At 47.4% G+C, this 20,122-nt stretch overlaps 1 protein-coding gene across 4 annotated transcripts in view; it reads right to left on the reverse strand.

The window, feature by feature from the left end:
• Nucleotides 1–20,122, reverse strand: part of SIPA1 (signal-induced proliferation-associated 1) — a 210,160-nt gene that overhangs the window by 52,559 nt on the left and 137,479 nt on the right. For all 4 annotated transcript variants that reach the window (XM_069207878.1, XM_069207880.1, XM_069207881.1 and 1 more), the window contains exons 5-9: nt 19,169–19,343; nt 14,080–14,183; nt 12,285–12,442; nt 1,067–1,646; nt 349–623 (exon numbers count right to left, since the gene is read on the reverse strand). In XM_069207878.1, the coding sequence (XP_069063979.1) occupies nt 349–623; nt 1,067–1,646; nt 12,285–12,442; nt 14,080–14,183; nt 19,169–19,343 (1,292 nt within the window). The remainder of the gene's footprint in view (nt 1–348; nt 624–1,066; nt 1,647–12,284; nt 12,443–14,079; nt 14,184–19,168; nt 19,344–20,122) is intronic.

Genomic DNA, 20,122 nt, shown 5'->3' on the forward strand with positions numbered 1-20,122 from the left:
GTTACCCAGGTCCATGGGTGATGTGCTGCTGCAGGACAGGTTTTTTTTCTTTAAATTCTGGGGGTTGTAGTCTTGCTTATGGCTTTTTAAAGCAGGACTACAAGGCCCAGAATTTAAAAACCTGGACTGGAGCAACACAACAAGCATGGACCTAGGAAGCTCGCAGCTATGTCTTAGGGCTGCAGCAATGTAGGTTTCTTTGACTCAAAGAAGAGCCATAGCAAGGGCATCACCTCTGCAAGATTCCCGCACACACAGTAGAACATCCAAGAGAAGCCTCCTAAAACAGTGACAGGTTGGCTCACTGTCCAAGAGGTAGCCTACCTGGTTCCGCGACGGAGAACTCACCTTCTTGGCTTGCCATTTTCTTCTGGTGGCACTACCGTGATGGTGACCTTCTTGGCATTACGCAGGAGTTCAGCAGTCTCTCGGGGTGTGAGGCACACCAGCGGCTGCTGGCACACTCGCACCAGGCGGGCCCCCGGCTGCAGACCGGCTTTCTCAGCAAACGTGAAACGCTCTACCTCCGTGACAAAGCCCTGCGAGTCCACCTGGAAACCCAGCTGGCCCAGGCCATTCCTAAGCAGGGTCAGCTCTCTCGTCTCACACCCACGGGTCACCAGCTGCCAAAGAAAAGGCAAGGAGAGAATTAACAGGCATACTGCCTTGTACGTAAGACAGCCTAGAGCCAACACTAAATTGTGCATACAGATATCAAGTTAATTTATTCCATGTCCCTCAGACTCCGTAGCCCTACACCATGTCCCCTCGACACCAGCACTCTTATCCCAATCCCATACGGAGCCAGACCCAAGCGCACACAACCAGTATTTTTATTCCATGCCATGCCCACGAATAGGTAGCACTCCTTTGCCATGCCACTAATAGCCATAGTTTTTGGCCACCCAGTGCCAATGTTTTCACACCATGTCTCATAACTCCTGCTCCGCCATGTGCATCCGGAGGCAGTGACGTCACGGCATGGTCTTTCTCAATCTACAGTCATGCACCTTGCCCCCTCCAAAGCCTTCTACAAGCAAGCAGAGGCTTCCCATCCCACGCTCACCTGCAGTCTGTGAACAATCTCCTTTATGTCCTCCTCCTGACCTTCTGCAACCTTCAGTGACACATAGTCGCCCTTTTCATAGTAGATGTCCACAGTTGTCTCGCCGAATGTCCAGGCCAGGATATCACGGCACGAGCAGTTGAAGACAACCCGCCGTTCACGGCCCTCAATCAGCACCAGGAATTCAGCTGAGACCCCCAGGTAACAGCGGAGCTCACGCTGCCGCTGGCTGTCCCAGGCACCTACACTCCAGACCACTGCACCTGCGCTTAACAGTTCCGCCCCACGTGGCCCCTTCTGTTTCTCTTTCCTCTTCCCCCCTAGTGAGGGCAACGCAAACTTATTAGTGGTGGAGTCCAGGGTGGCGGTAGTGACGTAGTTGTCAGCCAAGTCTTTCAGGTACTCCTGGCGTGTGCGTGTTGCCATGGCATAGAACTTCTCGGACCTCTCTGCTGCATGCTCAGCGTTGACTGCCTTGGCCAGCAGAAAGTCCCGGAAGGCTGCAGAACGAGGGAAGACGTTCTCAGCAGGGATGTAGGGGCCGAAAAGTGGGATGTCCTTGGTGCGGCTGACTGAGACACTGAAGAGGAAGAAGAAATACGTTTTACTATTATTAGCCACCTTTATAAATTGCCTAATACCCTAAGACACTTGACACAAGCTCTGTCAGTCTTGCCTGTCCTAACCCTTCCTCTGTCAGGCTTATCTCTGCTTTCCTCGCCTGTGTATTTCATTACCTTGTGCCAACCTGTGTTACACCCGAAATAAAACCAACCTCTCTCTGCATAACTCTCCAGAAACAGGTTACTTCTTTGAACCTAAAAATAATTGCAATATTTGTCCTAACCTTTCCCTATTACCAACTTGTCGGGCAACAAATAGCCTGCTTCAGAAATGGGGCACAGCTCAGAGTTAATGAGGCCAGGCAGGACCTTCTAAAGCCTGTATCGTTTCTTCAAAGGACTCCTTGGTACAAGAACAATATTCAAGTATGTCTCTCCCTTCATTGCCAGCTTTTGGGGACAGTATTCATAGAAGACAGATGTTGGGTGAAAATCACACAGTTGTTTGGTACAGGTTCCTGGCTACCACCTTGCCGCGGACAACATCCAACAGGTAGATGGAACCTTGAAAATGGTACCTGCAGAAAGAGGATGAATACAATCCCAAGTGGCTGTTTTACAGACAAGCAAGTGGGAATGTGCCGCCAGAAATCACACCCATTTGAGCAAGGAGAAACTCTAAGAAATTCCATTCCATTTGTGATGCTTTGCAGCAGTTTTAAGATCTTCTTAGAGTTTGCCCTTGCTCAAATGGGTGTAATTTCTGATATTTATATGTTTTCGTCATCTTCATTGCCTGATTTTGCTTCTGAGAAAGTGTCACTCATAGCTGTTGAAATGTCACTCATAAGTACACTGAAATTATGAAAATGTCACACAGCAATCTGAAACCTTGGCAGTTATGAAATTATTAACATAATTTAGCAACTTAAGCCTAGATGATTACCACACTGTCCCACTTACTTCTAAGGTACTGCAAGGAGAGCCGGGCTGGCTCAGCTGCATGATGTGCTGCTTCTGAGGAACCACACTCCGGGTGGCGTCCGCCCCAGTAAAACTAGTTCAAGTCTGCCCACTGCCCGTGGGGTCGGGGGATAATTTTACTGTGGTGTGAGCACAGCAACTGCGCTACCACCATTGCCAGCACTACATGTTCTATTCAGCCGGCGCCAGTGGGGTCAGTTCGGACGGTCACTGGACCTCACTGTTATCGCAGCACGCGAGCAGCCAAAACTTTATTCAATGATGATCAGATCTCAACTGCCGCCCGCTGAGTGCACGCACAGCGGGCGGCACGACGGACCTATCAAAGTGTGTCTCACAACTCATGTCCTCACCTCATCTGGCTGACGCTGTCTCATTGGTCACTGACTCCTGACAAAATGCGGCGCTGCGATGTCAGGCATCATTATGTGGAACACTGTAGCAGAGTAGCAGCTAGAGCTGAAATATGCTGAGCCAGCCGCCTTAGCCTGCCACAGCTTTCAGTTATGGTGCATTATAGCAGCGCTCCGGTTACATAGCTGAGGAGGCACTATAATGCGCAACAATGCACTTCAGTGCGGTGATGTGGACACAAATGTGTTAGTCTAACGCCCGATGTGTGGTACTTGGCAAGGCTGTCTTGGAAATCAAGGAGTGATGTACACAGTTTAGGGGCAGAGGAGAGTATCTGGGGCTCATAAACTCAAAAATACAAAGGAATAGCAACTGAAATGAATGTTTTCCAGGTTACTAGTTTAAAGTCACTGCAAATTCAGGCTCACCTAAAAATCTGCCCATTTCCTCAGAGAGGTAGCCTCAAACCTGCGGCAAGCGTAGCTTCATATCACGAGCCAAAGAAAGGAGATACAAGACACAGATTGGTTTCACTCACCTAGTTGCCGACTGCAAAGGGGATGATGTGGAGGAAGCGAGAATTGGAGCATCCCCATGTGCCGTGTACATGCTTCTGTCACGTGATGTCTCTAGCTTTCTGTGTTCCCAATGAGTCTCTACACACTTTAACCCTTCCTCAACCTGCACTCTATGGCCTGCCAGGCGCATGATGCTCCTCATTCCTTGTCTGTTCTGATCCCTTTCGGTAATTGCTGTCTGTCTCCTCAATTATAGACCGCGTACGTGGATGAGGGGTATGGCATTTTTATCTGAAAATAATCCCTGTTTATCATAACCTTTTATACAAAGATTATAGCTGAAATGAGCATTGCACCATGTGATTGACTTAACATGTAAAACCGCACATTCAAAAACGCCGAGTATTGGCATGGTACATGTAGAATGTACACGTCTTTACTAGTAAACATATCACAGCAGACAGGACAAACCCTCCTTCCAGACGCCGGACCATCCAACCCACCATAGTACGGCAGCGCTCCACATCCACAATCCCGCTACTTCTACCGCTCATCACACGTTTCCCTTCTTGCCACTTGCTGCTCAACCTTTCAAAGTTTTACTGAGGGCCATCTCTGACGTCAACGCGCTGGTCACACTTGAACTGTCTACTGGAGTGCATCGAAGGGAAGGGAGAGCTGAGGGAGACAGCAGGAATTGCTTATTTCTTTATTACAAAAGAATGCTGCTCAACCAGTTTACGGTTTTCTAACTGCGACCCTCCAATTTATACCCTCTCCCATTTCTCTGATACAAATTCATCCAAATGAGGGTCACATTAAAATTTAGTGTAAAATCTTGGACAGTCCACTCAAGGTCTAACCAGCATTTTGAACTCATTTTGGTTTAAAAAAAAAGCAACTCCCATTCCCTCTTAGCTCAGCACCCTCACCACGTAGCTCCTTCATGCAGGCATTTAACAAACCAGAAGGAGATTAAGAACAGGAAGGGAGGCTGAGACCTGCTAAACCAGTGCTTTCTCGTGTACACGTCACATTTACAACATTTACGTACCTCAATCAACTCCATAACTTTTCCAATGTTGAGGACTAAGGCTAAGCTTGATAAGAGGTGGGGTTAAGAGAGTCGTGATGTGTGTGTGTGTTTGCAGACCCCCAGTTGTATCCTATTTTGATAGTACTGTGAAAAAAGTAGGGGTTCTAATTAACATACAACGTGGGGTTAATTGTATGTACAATGAAAGGCTCAGGTAGCCGCAATCAAACTTCAACCGCTCAACATGAAGTTTTCCGCAGACATCTTCATTATGAACAATGACCCACTGTGCTATCTTTTTTTTTTTAATAAAGAAATTTTATTGATTTTGCAAAAGGAAAAAACAAATAAAACAATTATACATATAGATGAATGGGTGCCAACGGGCACTAAACAGTGGTCAATCGCAATGTCCCAGGCGACACCCTGTGCGCGTAGATTGTGCATCTCTACGGTGGTGTATTTCGTGAGTAACTCGTCCCACATAGGGTAGGGGGAGGTGGTGCGTGCTCCGGCTCACCCTCTTGGTATGTCATTCAGTTTGTAGGGGCAGGGTAATCTGTTGTGGCTTCCCACTTTCCCCATACCTTGTTATATTTTTCGGGGCAACCTCTAGCCTCGTATACTAGCTTTTCACATTGAGCACACCAGTCCACCCCCCGTCTCCACTTCGACAGAGCTGGTGCTTTATTGGCTTTCCAGTCCGCAATGATGTCTCTTTTGGCTACTAGGCGTGCCACCCCTAGGAAGGTTCATTCTGGCCTTCTCAGCCCAGAGTATTCCATGATACCTAGCAGGAATGTCAATGGTGTCAACTCCGTGTCTACCCTTAAGGCCGTTGAGATCTCTCGCGATATAGCCCCCCAATATGTTTTAATTGCTGGGCACGCCCACACCATATGGAAGAAGTCGGCATCTGGGCTCATACACCGGGGGCAGTCATCTGTGGGTCGGAGGCCTGCCTTGTATAGTTTGGCGGGTGTAAGGTAAACTGCATGGAGATAGTAAGTCTGAATTAGTCGGAGACGAGTCGTCATCGTAAAGGTATGAGGAGCTGCCAGTGCTTCATTCCAGTCCATCTCCTCCAGAGGACCCACCCATCCCTCCCATTTCCGACGCAGCCCCTCCAGGGAACAGGCGGTGGCAGTAATCAATGTACGATATATCTGGGAGATGCCTCCCTTACCCAGGTTCCCCATCAGTGCCCTTCTCTCCATAGGGCTACTCTCGGGAATGCTATCCCCTGTCTGGATCTGCGTCAGTAGGGCGTGACGGACCTGGAGATATTTATGGAATTGCGTCTTGTTTAGCGAAAAGCTTTCCTGGAGGCTCCCAAAGGAGCGCATGTGTGAGCTCTCCCATACATCTCCCAGCATGGAGATACCTATGTTATCCCATTTCTGGAATCCTTCCAGGCCCGCCACCTCTCTTAAGTACGTCCCATGCCACAGTGGAGTCTGTTGGGTAAGTCGCCCCCACCATCCCGACACCTTCTGGGCCATCCGCCATCCCTGTAGTACCACCGCGGTCACCTCTGGGACCCCTCGCGAGATCGGGCCACCGTACAGGGCATCAAAAATCCTAGGATAACTCAGTGTCTGGAGTTCCAGCCGGTATGCCGGATCTGTCCACCCCCCCCCATCCAGTCATTAATCACTAACAACTGTGTTGCAAGGTGGTAGTAGTGAATATTGGACATTCCCAGACCCCCTTCATAGACATCTCTCTGGCAAGTTTTAAGCGCCAGACGGGCCGGGTACCGCTCCACAGGAACTGGCGAGCTAGCGAGTCCATATCTTTAAACCATTTCATGGGGATAGGATGTGGGAAGTTCTGGAGGAGATAGAGGAGCCTGGGAAGAACCATCATTTTATAGAGAGCGATTCTACCGAGTAGGTTGAGGGGGAGGTCCCTCCAACGTTGGAGATCGTTTTTGATTTTTTTGGTTAGCGGAGTAATATTGAGCTCCCATGTTAGTTCAGGGAGCGTTGAAACATGTACCCCTAGGTATTTGAAGCTATTCCTCCGCACAGGTATGTTTTGCTGCCATTCCACAGTCGCATGATTGATGGAGGGGAACCAGCAGGGATTTATTGGGGTTTAGGGTCAGTCCTGAAGCCTCCGAGAAGAGATTTAGAATTTGCAGAATGCGTAGGCCACTCTTGGCCGGGTTAGAGATGTATAACAGGACATCGTCCGCGTATAGCGCCACTCGGTCCTCCGGGCACACCGGCCAAGGCCAGCCCTCTATCAGAGGGTCTTCTCGTAGCAGTTTTGCCAAGGGTTCTATCGTTAGCGCAAAGAGCAAGGGGGATAGTGGACAGCCCTGTCTAGTTCCTCGGCTAATAGGGAATGTGTCTGAGACTACTCTGTTTACCTGGACATGGGCCATTGGGTTAGAGTAGAGTAGTCCCACCAGGCCCCGGAATTTGGGTCCGAATCCGTTTTTTATTAACACTTGTTTAAGGTAGGACCAATCCACTGTGTCAAATGCTTTCACAAAGTCAAGTAAGAGCAACGCCAGTGGGGTGTGTGTCAGGGTCCCTCGGTGTGCCAGAGCCAGATGTAAACGCCTAATGCAGTGCCTAGTGCTGCGAGCAGGCATGAAGCCGCATTGATCGGGGTGTACCAAGGTGGGCATTGTGTCTTTTAGTCTAGAGGCTAGGATTGAGGCTAGTACTTTGATCTCGATATTAAGGAGTGAAATGGGCCGGTATGCCGAGCAGTTTTGTGATGGAGGTTGGGTTTTAGGGATCACTGCGATTGTAGCTAGGTCAATCCCGGGAGGGAAGTGACCCCTCTGTTCAGCTTCCTCATACATCTTAAGTAGGTATGGAGCAAGAATGTCGCTACATTTCTTGTATATCTCCACTGGGAATCCATCTGGCCCTGGGGTCTTGCCTGCGGCAAGGCTGGCGATCGCATTAGTTACTTCTGCAATGCTGATTGCCTCATTCATCCTTGCCTTGGTCATCTGGGAAACCCTGGCGAGAGTTATGTCATTCAGAAGGGGGGATTCTTTTTCCATAGTGGGCTGAGGGTGTTCTGTGTAGAGGCGTGCACAGTAGGAAGCGAAGCTCTGAGCAATCTCAAAAGGTGTCTTAGAGAGGGTACCTGAGTCGTCCCTAATTTCGGGAATTGTTCTGTTGACTAGGGTGCGGGTGGCCAGCCAATGGAGGAGCTTCCCATTTTTGTCTCCCCAACTGTATATTCGTGCGGATGATGCTCTCAACATGTGTTTTGCTGACTCTAGTACTAAGTGTTTGATTTCGTTCCAGACTCTGGTGAGCTGTCTCATTGTAGAGGCCTCAGATGAGGTTGTTTGTTGGTGCTCCAGCTTTAGTGCTTCAGCTTCCAACTCACGCGCCCATATGAGGCATTTAGCTTGCCCTCTTAGGGTAGCCTTACAGGTGGCCCATAATGTGCCCGGGGACTGCACCGTTCCTACGTTTAGTTCAAAATATTGTGTGAGGTGTTCCCTAATTTCAAGGGTATAATCATTGTCTTGCAAGAACCATGCGTTCAGACGCCACACTGGGCGCCTAGTGGGATCCACTCCGCCCAGCCGGATTCGTACCGGTGCGTGGTCCGACAACCCTCAGGGCAGTATCTCTGCATCCGTGACGCCGCTGACGTCAAGGGCCGGCATGAATACTAAATCTATTCTAGAATGTGCCCGGTGAGCGGCCAATGTGTGTGTGTATTGACGTTCCCTGGGGTGCCAAGTTCTCCACACTTCACACAGGCCAAGGCTTTCAGCCCAGTCGTTAAGGTTCGTGGCTCGGGAGGATCTGCCTGCAGTAATATCCCCGGATACATCTAGTCTGGGGTCCAGGACCGCGTTAAAGTCTCCTCCTACCAACGCGGTTCCCTGGGGGAGTCCCGCTATTACCTGGCGGAGTGAGAGTAAAAAGGCGTCAAGTCCCGCTGGGGGGGCCATATAAGCATACGAGATTTAGGAGTGAGCCGCGAAGTAGCCCCGAGACAACTACAAACCTGCCTTGCGGTTCAGACAACGTATATGTGATCACCATAGGCAGCAAGCGGTGGAGCAGGATGGCCACTCCTATAGAGCCTCTGGAGAAGCCTGCGTGGTAAACTCTATCGAATCCTCCTCGTGCGAGCATAGGGCATTTGGTTCCCAGAAGGTGGGTTTCTTGCAGTAGGACCACTGAGGGGGAGTACCTACGGAGAGTATTGATTACTGCGGATCTCTTGATCTTATCTAATAGACAGTTCACATTCCAGGAGATGATTTGTGTCAATGAGGACCCTGCGTGGACTGTGTGGGAGTCTTACGTTGTCGGGTGTGTGCCAGCGGACACAGGAATTACCATTTTAACCGTAACAGTGCACTACTAACGTTGTGAGAAACAATCAACAAACTGTAGCTATCTATCCCCAACTCAAACTTCTTACCCCCCAACCGCCCCCCACCCCATACTCCCTCCCAGGAAGCATCTGTCACCCTAGTCCCCAACCTGAACAAAACAGCCAATGGGGCTGTCATAGGAGTGGAGTGATGGACCCCTCCATTTAGTCGGATCACTTACAATTGTTCACAAGAAGTCAGGCCGGATTTGGCAAACCAGGAGAGGAATCGGGCCACCGGCGGAGCCCCCCGATGGGGGCCCTACGGGACGACCCGGACCCCCTGGTCCTCCCCGGCACCCCCATCGGGGCCTCGCGAGACACCTCAACCAAGCACCGGAGATAGGCTCAGGCGGTCATCGTCTCCAGCCCGTGCCAGGCCCCGTGATTCCGGGGGCTCGCCGCGCGCTCCTTCCCCTCGGGGGCGGGCCCCCCAGCCGCTCCTTCTTCCATGGGGGTGTCGAGGTCATTTTGTCTTCCCTTCTGGGATCCCCCTGGTAGGCGGGGGATCATCGCGGGGGATCATCGCGGGAGGATACCCCCCCTCGTGTTGTAAGTCTATTGCGGGCCCCTAAGCCCTCTTCAGTTAGCCAGTCCCATGCCTCCTCCGGGGATTCAAAGAAGTGCGCCTTACCCGCCATGATGACTTTGAGTTTCGCAGGGAATAGGAGCATGTATGAAAGTTGCATGGCTCTAAGTTTTTGTTTAACCTGTTCGTATGAGCGTCGACGGGTCTGGACCTCCAGGGTGTAGACTGGGAATATTAGAATCCTATGGTTTTCCCATTGAAGATCCCCCGAACGTATTGCTTCTTTGAGGATATTGTCCCGATCTCTGAAGTTGAGGATGCGTGCAATCATCGGGCGCCCGTGGGGCAAGGGCTCTATGAGCGCGTTCCACTGCAAACCAGGGCGAAAGAGTTTGGTCTGGCATCCAGGTCTTAATCCAATGCTCCAAGAACTCTGAGGCTTTATCTCCTTCTACTCCCTCAGGAAATCCGACAAGGCGTAGGTTGTTACGTCGCGATCGATTTTCTGCATCCTCCGCACGGCGGTGTAACTCGGATGTTCGTGTTTGTAGCTGGGCCACTTTGGTTCGAAGATCAGCTAGTTCGTCTTCGGTTTGGGAAACTCGGCCCTCTACTTCAGTGATTCGATTCACCGCATTTCTGAGATCTTGCCTGATGAGGCCCATATCCTCACACACTTCCCCAATTTTGGTCTCTACGGCTGACTACGATGATTGAATTGCTTGGAGGATAGCACTCACTCCATCTAGTGCTGGGCCTCCAGTGGTTGTCTCCCCTTCTCCCTTGGGGCCTGCTGGCGTCGTAAATTGGTCGATTTTTTGCTGCTGGGAGGGAGGGGGTTGTTTGTTCGTTCTGTCTTTCCCCATTTTGTCTCAGGGGGTTGGAGGTAGCCTCTCCGGCTTTTACCACTACCTCGTCTAGGTTCTGCACCCTTAGCGCTTTCACAGGGGGGGAGTCTCGGAGGGAGTTTGCGGGTGTGATATCCTTTAGGTCATACGGGTGGTCTTAATCTCAGTTTCCTCCCCGGCTTCCGGCAGTCGCTAGCCCACTCTGTTCCCTTAGGCCTCGCCATCAAACGACCAGCCATTCTTGCACCAGGTCATGTTTCGCATTTCCAGGAGAACATGGAATTTCTCTGAATTGTCTCTTCCCCCCTATGGTTGCTTCTGTACCTCATCGGCCTGTCACTGTGGCCAGTTTGGCTGGTATGTTAACGATAAGTTCAAGTGTTCAGAGGAGTCGCTCCCCAGCATTTAGCATTGACATTCTTGGGGGCCAGGCTTAATAAAGTTTTATGTGTGGTCTCTTTGACAGAGGGGGGATTGGAATCATCGCCCTGCCAACTGTTTCACTTGGGCCAATCAATGATTTATTTTGCTCTGTGGCCTCTCTTTATCTTCCGGGGGGGGAGCGCCACCCCCCCCTGGTGTCGGGTCCCCGGGCCCGCCGGTCCACCCCAAGCGCCTGCTCGCCCCCGTCGTGACTCAGACGAGGGAATCCCCTCTGGAGCGGTGCGTTTCTCTCCCAGACCCGCGCGTACCTGATTCACGGGGCGCGGGGCGCCGGGAGGTTCCTGTTCGCCGGTGATGCTGCATTCAAGCCTGGGGGGCTCGGACGTCGAAGCCTGGCCCAGGCGGTCCTCGTGTCGTTTGTGGCTGCCCAATTCGCGGCGGTCGTCCCGTCCGCACCGCTCCTCCGCGTGGGGGGCTCAGTCCCGGCCCCAGCGCCCTCCGAGTCACACGTACCGGCTCCGCTCGCGGTGGCCGCGTCGGCAAGCCTGTCTTCAGCCCTGGGTCTGGCAGGGCGCCGTGGGCCGATCCGCCATCTTGATTTTGACTTTGTCTCTGTTGCTCCGGTCGCGTTCGGCGCCCGCGGCTCGGAGCGTGTTGTTGCCGGCCTCAGAGGGGTCCTGAGAGTTCCGGAGCCCGTAGGAGCACCCAGGGTGGTTTTTAAGGTGCTGTGACAGTCGCTTCTTGGGGCGGATGGCGGAGGGGTCCAGAGCACTCTCAGAGTGCGACCGCCATCTTGACCCCTGAAGCTAAGGTCCACTGTGCTATCTTAATAGCTGTATCTATTGGTCAGTTCTATCTGCTGGCAATGTGTACGCAGAAAAGATCTTTGTCAACAGGTCTCCGCTTTCAATACTAGCAAAATAACCTAGGTTATTAATATGATCGTTGCACCGTGCTGTGAAATAGCCAGTCACCTTAGTTCTTGTGTTATGATTGCGTAACCACCAGTTTTCAGGAGTACATCTTTTCGAGAAAGAGCTCCAGCAGACTGCCAATGTTATTTACTGTCTGGATTTATTATAGTTGTAATCCATCAACACAAGTTTCCTATCACGTGATCAGAAACAATCTTCATTAATCTGAAGGTCACAGATTCGAATTTAGGTAAGAACCCCGAGTGGGTTTATGTGTCTGTTGTGGAGACCCAAGGTGAACCTACTGGTCACAGGTTCCATTTTCTGGCAAGACTGTTCAGCTGGTTGTGCACCAGCTGCGAAGGCCTTCATCTTCTATACTGAGCATCCATCACTATCCCTCCAAGGCTAATTCAAACTTTAATTTTTTTGGGGACAATAACATTCTCCCAATAATGACATTTTGAGCTGGGCATAAATTAACAACTATTAGAAAGTACCAAGAGAAAACAGTGTATGCATCTTTAAATGCCGTGTATTTACTGTTTCATTAGTCACCTAGAATTACATCACACTATGTGTAATGTGCATTCACTAGTCATGTTATTTTCCTTGCTTACTCTGAAGACAGTATCAACATACCTCTGTCTCTAGTCAGTTTTCAAGCGTGCCCGGACTCATTCCCAGGGCTTCCAGGCCACCCAAAGTCCTCCTCACCTGTATGAAGCATGCTCTGTGCAGGGATGGCGAGCTCGCACGATGATGAAGACGTGCTGGAAGTGTGAGCGGATAGTCTTGGGTGTGAAGGGCAGAGCTCCTGGCTCCTGGAAGACGATGGTGACAATGTCGTTGCCAATGTGGCGCTTTCTTAGCAGCTGTCCTCACGGGTGAGAAGAATAGGAAGAAGGAGAACTATTAGAGCACCTGAGACTATTGAAATCTCTACAGAAGACCCACTTACCACCCCATCCAAAGTTCTCCTGTCCAACAAAAGAACCTCTGCTCCAACCATCACTCTTGCCAATCCAAAACTACCACCAAAGGCCCCTACTGACCAAATAATGAATTATTCTCCCAAAAAACCTTTCTTCGCCAAATCATGACTGCTTCACTAATTCCTGCCCCCCTCCTTAACTAGCCCACTTCGTAACTATAAATATGTTAGGCTTATGTGAAATTTCCATTACACCAGTGTAATCTTGCACAATTTCTTAATATTTCGCATTTCACTTGTTATGTGAAATTCCTAAAATTAGAACATCACGCTACGTGGTGTAATTACACCATATTCATAGCACAATGTTAGCACAGGAACAACATAAACAAAGGAATGCCAGTGGCTACTGTCTGCACCACTTATGATTTGTGCGCTACGTTTTTTGGCATGAAATAATTCCTAAAATCCTAAATGGATGCAAGGATGCATTTCACACTAAAATATATCATTAAATGCTGGTTTCAAAATTTGCCTAATTCCACATAATTTTTGCTGTATTTCACACATTTAATCAGAAGGAAATTACACAAATTTCACTCCCCTCTAATAGTAAGCACAGCACGCCCTCACAAAACCAATACACTTTTACAGTTCATAGATCCATTAAACTGAGGAGAGATGAGTTTCCAAAGTAAGCCTAAAAAATGCGGCAGTCATCTTTGTGCTTTCAGCTCAACTTGTCACAAAATCAGAATACCTTTATCCAAGCCTAAACCTTTAACCAATATAGACCCCCCCCCCCCTTCAACCAATCGCAGGTCCCACTAGCATGCTAAGATTCACATAGCAAATTAATACTATTCTCATCCCTATGGAACCTTACTGACCGACCAAAGATCATCCTTGTTGCCCCACTACTTGCCTTGTCAACTCAAGACCGCCCTCAGCACCTCAAGATTTCTCATTTAATCAAAAAACCTTTTTGCAATACCATCACACCAGTCCTCAACTCTAGCCAGGCTTTGTAAACCCAATGACTCTCTCATTATCAATGACATCACCTGTCAAGCCAAGACACATCTTGCCAACACAACGCTCCATAGTGTAGAAACCAGCTTCCCAAATACCCCCAAATCTCTCACCTACACAAGACCTTATGTAGCAACCCAATACTCCTGCTGCCAACCCAACAGCCTAATCATGATACCAACAACGCTCATGCATTTACAATACTGCTTTACCAACACCTCCCACACCATAAACACAGAACTTCCTTGGCCAGCTCCTCACTACAATTGCCAGACCCCCTCAGAGCCATTCAAGCCATTGTATGAGCACCTTGACATACCAAATCCACGTTATTCAGCATAACTCCCCCCAACTAAAACAGCCCTCCTCAAGGCAACACCAACATTATCATTCCTGTAACCCTACCGCTTGTGATTTCCTCTTTTTCCGAACACAGACTCAATGTCAACCTTTTCCTAGCATGATAACTGTTTGTGCAGCACCCCAGGACCTGCATCTGAGGCAAGTGCTTCTCACCACAGGGCATGTGGTCACCACTGGTCTCACCTGCTGACGGTTGTTGGCAGTGTAGGGTAGCAATGTGGAGACATGGAACATGATCTCATATTCCTGGTACCTTGTGTAAAGGGAGTGTGTTCCAGTAGAGTCCGCTGCAAGCAGAGAAATGGAGTGTTAAGAGAGGAAGAGAAGGTGTCAAGGATAAAGGATGAGTGGTGGTGAGAGTGGAAAGGGAGAGGGAGACAAGAAAAGGAGAAATGGAGGTAGGACTGTACGATCAAATATACTTACCTCAAAAATCGTTTTAGCAGAATTATTAAAGCTATTGGGGTAGTTACACATTCACTTGCCTACACCCATAGACCAGGGAGGAGATAGCAACCCACAGATAGGTCTTAAACACTAAACAACATGTGTAACCACACCATCCCAGGAATCAGAGTTGCTGGGTTAAAATTATAGAAGAGAAAATAAATGTCGGACTAGGTGGATGTAGATTGCATGACTAATGGAAACTTTCTGTCTTTCACACTTTCCCCCCACAAACTTGAAACAAGCACAATTGGTACAATTCTCACACACCTTAAGACTCGAAGGCATGCCAGTTCCCTGAACTCGGTCGACAAGAACCCTAACAATGGTGCCCAAACTGTTTCAGAATTCCCCTCTTTATGCTTCAGCATGGAAGTGATCTTTTCTATTCCCAGTAACTCCAGGAACCGCTGTGACCAACCTTTGCATCCAGAACTCTGGTTTTCTCTCATAGTGCAGTGCTACACTGTTGGGCCGTGCATAATGATAATGCTACCTGCTTCCCATGTAGAGAACAGAGTGTAAGTTTGTCTGTTGTGTAGACCCAGTAAAATACATGCTGGGAATCTCAGGATTGGGGTGTCAAATATATTATCAACTGCATCTATCACTATCTACCAGGAGGAATGAAGCCTTGGACTTTGCCAGAGAAGGTGCGCCATGGTACCAGGACTCCAAATCCCCTCCAGCAGTCATTTAATTTACATACATATATCCCACTTAAGGAGGGCAACCAGGGTAATATACCAGTGTAGCATAATTTTAATAATGTCTTCCTTTCCCGCTGGGCTCTTAGTTGTGGAATCTTTCCTAATAAATATTTCCTCCCATTCAACTTTTGTGAGTAGTCTCTCCGGATTCCTTTCCCATCATCTCTGGCAAGGCGACTTTTCGATTTTAGATGAGTTTAATACTAGACTATATATTTCAGAGACATTTATTTTTATCTCCATAGTTTGGAACTACCCATTTTTCAGATTTTATAATGGGGCTGTTAGTGTTGGTTTGACTGTTTAATGAATGAGCAAGTGACATACCTGATAGCAACTATATTCGTATGATACATTTAAACCCAGTTCCTTCTTTATAGTATCAAAGGGTTTGGTACCATCATCATCAAATTGCTCACATCCTCACTTGATGTTTGCATTTCACCCAATGAAGGTATTATCATCTATCGCAGGACTAAAGTCTGGTTTATCTAGTGTGGATGTTAAGAGATGAGGGAAAGCAAGTACTTCCCAGCTTACTGGCAGCCTGATCCCCTACACCCAGTGTGGAAATAGTGACTGGTGATAAGTGCAGTACTGATGCCCATATTGACTGCTGAAGCACCCCATCTTTCAGATGTTTGTACCCGCAATTGTTTGATGTGTAAAGCACCACTCATTCTCTTACTCTGTTCTCTCTCTCACTCTCTATTAGGAATCACAGCTATGCCACCTGGTAGTAACACCAATCCTTCTTCCTTCGGTGATTGAGTTAGTATCTGTTTTACAATTGTAGCTTTCTTTCCTGACCATATAATATGGTATAGTTTTCTGAAGGTCGAGTGTAATTAGTAGTGACAAAGTTTGAAAATGAAAAATAATTTCTGCTCATGGTTGTCATGTTGACTGCCACCAGTTTACCAAGACAATAGAGTGCTCCTCTAGCGCCTGTTCCAAGACTGTAACTCCTTCCTAATCGCTTGTTACAGAGGATGATATAATACTTGGATAGAATTCATAGCTGGGTGGAATGCTATTTGGTTTCCTAAGATCAGAACCTGATTGTTTGTGATGGAAATGTTGAGTATTCGGGATTTCTGTGGGTTAACCTGGAATACGAATGTTCTGTCATAGTCTTACAGCAGTTTCATCAAAGGAGTTATAGTCGATTCGATTTATTACAAACATCTGAACATTATTTGCATACATAGTTCTATTCATCCCTTCCTGTTTTGACCCTTTTAATGAGGTAATCTCCTAGAAATCTCTCTAACATCTGCTCCGAAGAGGGGCAAACAAGAGTAAAGACAGAGGACACCATTGTCTAGTCAGTCTCTGAGTTTTAAAGGGCCGCAAACAGCACTCATAAACTCTGACAAAAGCAGTGGGTTGCTTATTGCTGGACAACACCCATCTCAGGAATCCAGGCCTGATGCCAAAAGCTTTGAGTGGTTCATACATGAAGGGTCAGCTAACCCAATCAAAGGCTTTTTTAGTGTCAAAGTAAATCACTACGGGGTTCATCCAAGTTCGATGTATGTTCTCTATTACATGCAGGATTTTGTAGTGTTGTCACTACAACCCTGCCCCAGTATGAAGTCGTATTGATACAGATCAATCCCACAAAGGAGGACCTGCTCTAATACAGCCACCAGCATCTCTGTGAAGGGTTTTGCATCTACTTTTAATAAAGAGATAGGCATGTACGAACTTCATATTGTAAGCTACTTGCCTAGTTAGGGAATAACTAATCATGGCTTTGGTAAGAACTGAGGTGAGAACTCTGCAAAAGGTTTTGTAGAATAGCATATTGAATCCATCTCGCCCTGGAAATTTATTGGTTTTTAGTCCACCTGTTCCTGAAATCACTTCTACTTGTGGTGCATGGGTTCAGAGGTGAACCTGGGTGTTGTCAGAGAGGGCTATGTTGGAAGAGTGTAGGATACTTATGTGAGATGGAGCATATACATGTGGAACAGCAGATGAGATAGATAGGATTTTTGTGGAATCATCAAGGTAGACAGAGCCTTCGCCAGCAGATCTGAAATCCTGAAAACATGTCTGCCAATGTCATATGAAGGTGCTGGGACTTGTAGCAGCAGTTGACGGTTCACTGCTAACTGGATACACAATGGGTATTGACAGAGAAAGGAATGCTCCATATGTGAACAAATGCTACAGGTTTATGCCAGGTTTAAAAGCTACAAGAGAAGAGGGAGTTGGTTGCTCGAAGCTGATCTTCCGGAAGACAGAATTGAGGGGTAAAGAAAGGCTGTAGTCAGCTATAAAACAGAAGAGAAAACTTCACTGTCAAGAGCAGAATATCCTACAATTTCCAGACCTTGCACCAGACACTACAAAGGATCTGAGGCTTTGAAGGTAGTTAAAAAGAATTCCTGGCACAGTGTGAAGACATGCCTAGTCTTTCCTGCGACAAAATAAGTGGCACGTCAGTAAGGACTGCATCTTCTGAGATCGAGAGTTGAGGACCTACTAAAGACGGTGGAGAAACTGAAAGTGAAAGGTAAGAATATGACCTTTTTCCCTTGTGTTGTGCATAAGAGGAGCAGTAGGTTTCTCTACCATGGAAATGGGAGTGGTGCAGGCATGGAGAATCGTTAATAAAGAAACAAGTTACGGTTTGGGTGTTTACTCACACGTTTACTCTCGTAGCATGACATTAAAGTGGACTTTAATTGGAATTACCATCCTGTTTTGTGAACTTTTGTATTTCCTACAAATAAAACAAAATGTTTAAAACCACAAATTGTTGCGAAACTCTGTTGGTGACTGCCCTGTCTTTTATAGGAACGTGTATAGTTTAACTCACTTTTCTGTTGCACTGAAAATATGTAAACTTTTGCAGCAGATGCATGCCTCTGACATACCAGGGTTCACATACGACTGTTCCATAGGGGGGCAAATTTTTTTTAATTATTTACAGTGGAAAAGTATCCAAACCCGATGAAGAGCAATATTATTCTTTCCCGGGGGGAACAGAAGTCTGTTTGCAGTGTACATAAAATGTAGTGAATTTTGATGAAGAGCTATAGTTGGGCACAATCATACCACTTATGTACTAAGTACTGCGGTAGGGCTGTAGTTAGATGGTGAACTATTAGCAGAGTAATGCTCTCTGAGGGGCAGGTTAAGAATGGATTCTGCGAGCTTCGTGGTAGTAGGCCTAGAGTTCATGGATGAGTTGAGGACAGCCAGTATAGAGTACACAACAAGTGTCATTTACGCACCTCAGAAAGACAAATAGCCTGCGCTACTCTCACGTTATAGGCAATTCTGTGGGGGGGGGCTTGGAATTGGGTGCAAACTGTGCACCCGTTAACTGGACCTGCATTTTGCAGCCCGATTGTGATCAAGCCCTACGTTCAGCTAGTACACGGAGTTCAGGGTTTTTCTTTAGGTTCTGCTGTTCTGATTTTGTTGATTGTGAATGTTTTTTTCACCTGGTGTTGTGTCTGAGAAATTATTTCTTTCAGTGGACTATGTTTCGCTATTGTCTGATTTCTACCACAATTCTTCCCTGTTGCATTTTTGCACTTATTTCACGAACAGACTAGAAGTGTGGAATAGTGCCTGCTGTCAGTACATCAAAACATTACATCACAAATATTATCACAAACTCAGTAACCCACTCTGTGATGTAACTAACCTCGAGAGTGACAGTCCTGATGCATTACCCAAAGAACGCCTCCATTTTTATGAGCTGGAACTGGAGATGCAGGGGTTTCAGAGACCAATACCACCCCCGCCCCGGGTTCACAGAAATCGAGACCCATGGCTGTTGGCTTGCTTGCATGGTTTAAAGCATGATTTCAGCAACGTCACTGTGGGAATGGTTCCAGGACCACAGCTCTAACAGTTGTACTTATTATAAACAGTACTTTCTGCTGATATCATTATTGCAGACAATATCTCCCTTCAGTGTAATTGCTGCGGACAGTGTCTCCCTCAGCTGGAAGAGGTCCAAACACTACCTTTCTCTGCTGTAACTACTCATGTGAAGTATCCCTCCTGCTGTATTTACTGGGACCAGGTTTACAATGCTTTCTTGACCCCATATAGTGATTGTCCCCTTGGCTGGCCACAGCATTACTTACTTTTGTTGTCCAGCTGAGCCCGGTACTTGTCAAAGCCCTTCAGTCGCACTTCTTCACCCAATAGTTGCAGGAACTCCTCAAAGGCCGGCCCGGCCTGCTCGTTGTTGTACATCTCTTCCTCTGAGCTCTGGCCGGACTTGCAGTACATGATGCCAATCTTCCGCTGGAAGCTCAGCTGGATGAGGGAATCAAAAGTGGTAAACAACTTTTAAATGAAGATGATCCAAGAGCACTAAGCATCGAAGGTGTTGTTCGCAACACCATCACACAAAAAGTTGTGAGCCGATGTACAGATCCCATAGCGAGATTTCTCATTGTAGGAATATCATGCACTAGCCATGGTGTGTTCCCCTATTTTCATCTATCATTTCCCTCCCTTCTCACTTCAATAGCTTTGTCACTGAACCTTTCATAATCGCATCACGATTCGGATAAATACTTTATTATGTCGACTTTGTGGCCAATGAACTAGTCAATTAATCAAATACTTTGGCGATTGTCATGTGTGAGTCAACCCTAAAAAGTACTATATTCTATATTCTTCATTCAGTCCCTCTCACTGGAACAAATAACTGATATGTATTTATTGAATATTTATGTCCTGCAGTGTAGTTTTTTTCTTAGTAGGTAAAGTTAATAAACGTGTGTTGCCAGTGAAATATTTCTGAAATATGTCATGAAGCTTTAAGTAGAAAAATGTTAGTGAAACCATTCAGAATCAGCTTTGGTTCGCATATTTTTAACTATGTGCGCTTAACAACATCAACACTTTTTATTTCACTTTTTAAGGGCTTCAGCTCTCAACCTTCCCCATTGTTGCTCCCTGTTGAATGAGGTTAAATATATATTGCTACAGTAGGCACAAAACTATAACAAATATCGAACTGCATTTGCACATATATAGACATATCTGCTGTGAGGGTTGTCTATCACTAGTACTGTACAGCCAAAGAA

The sequence above is a fragment of the Pleurodeles waltl genome, chromosome 9, assembly GCF_031143425.1.
Source record: "Pleurodeles waltl isolate 20211129_DDA chromosome 9, aPleWal1.hap1.20221129, whole genome shotgun sequence".
NCBI lineage: Eukaryota > Metazoa > Chordata > Amphibia > Caudata > Salamandridae > Pleurodeles > Pleurodeles waltl.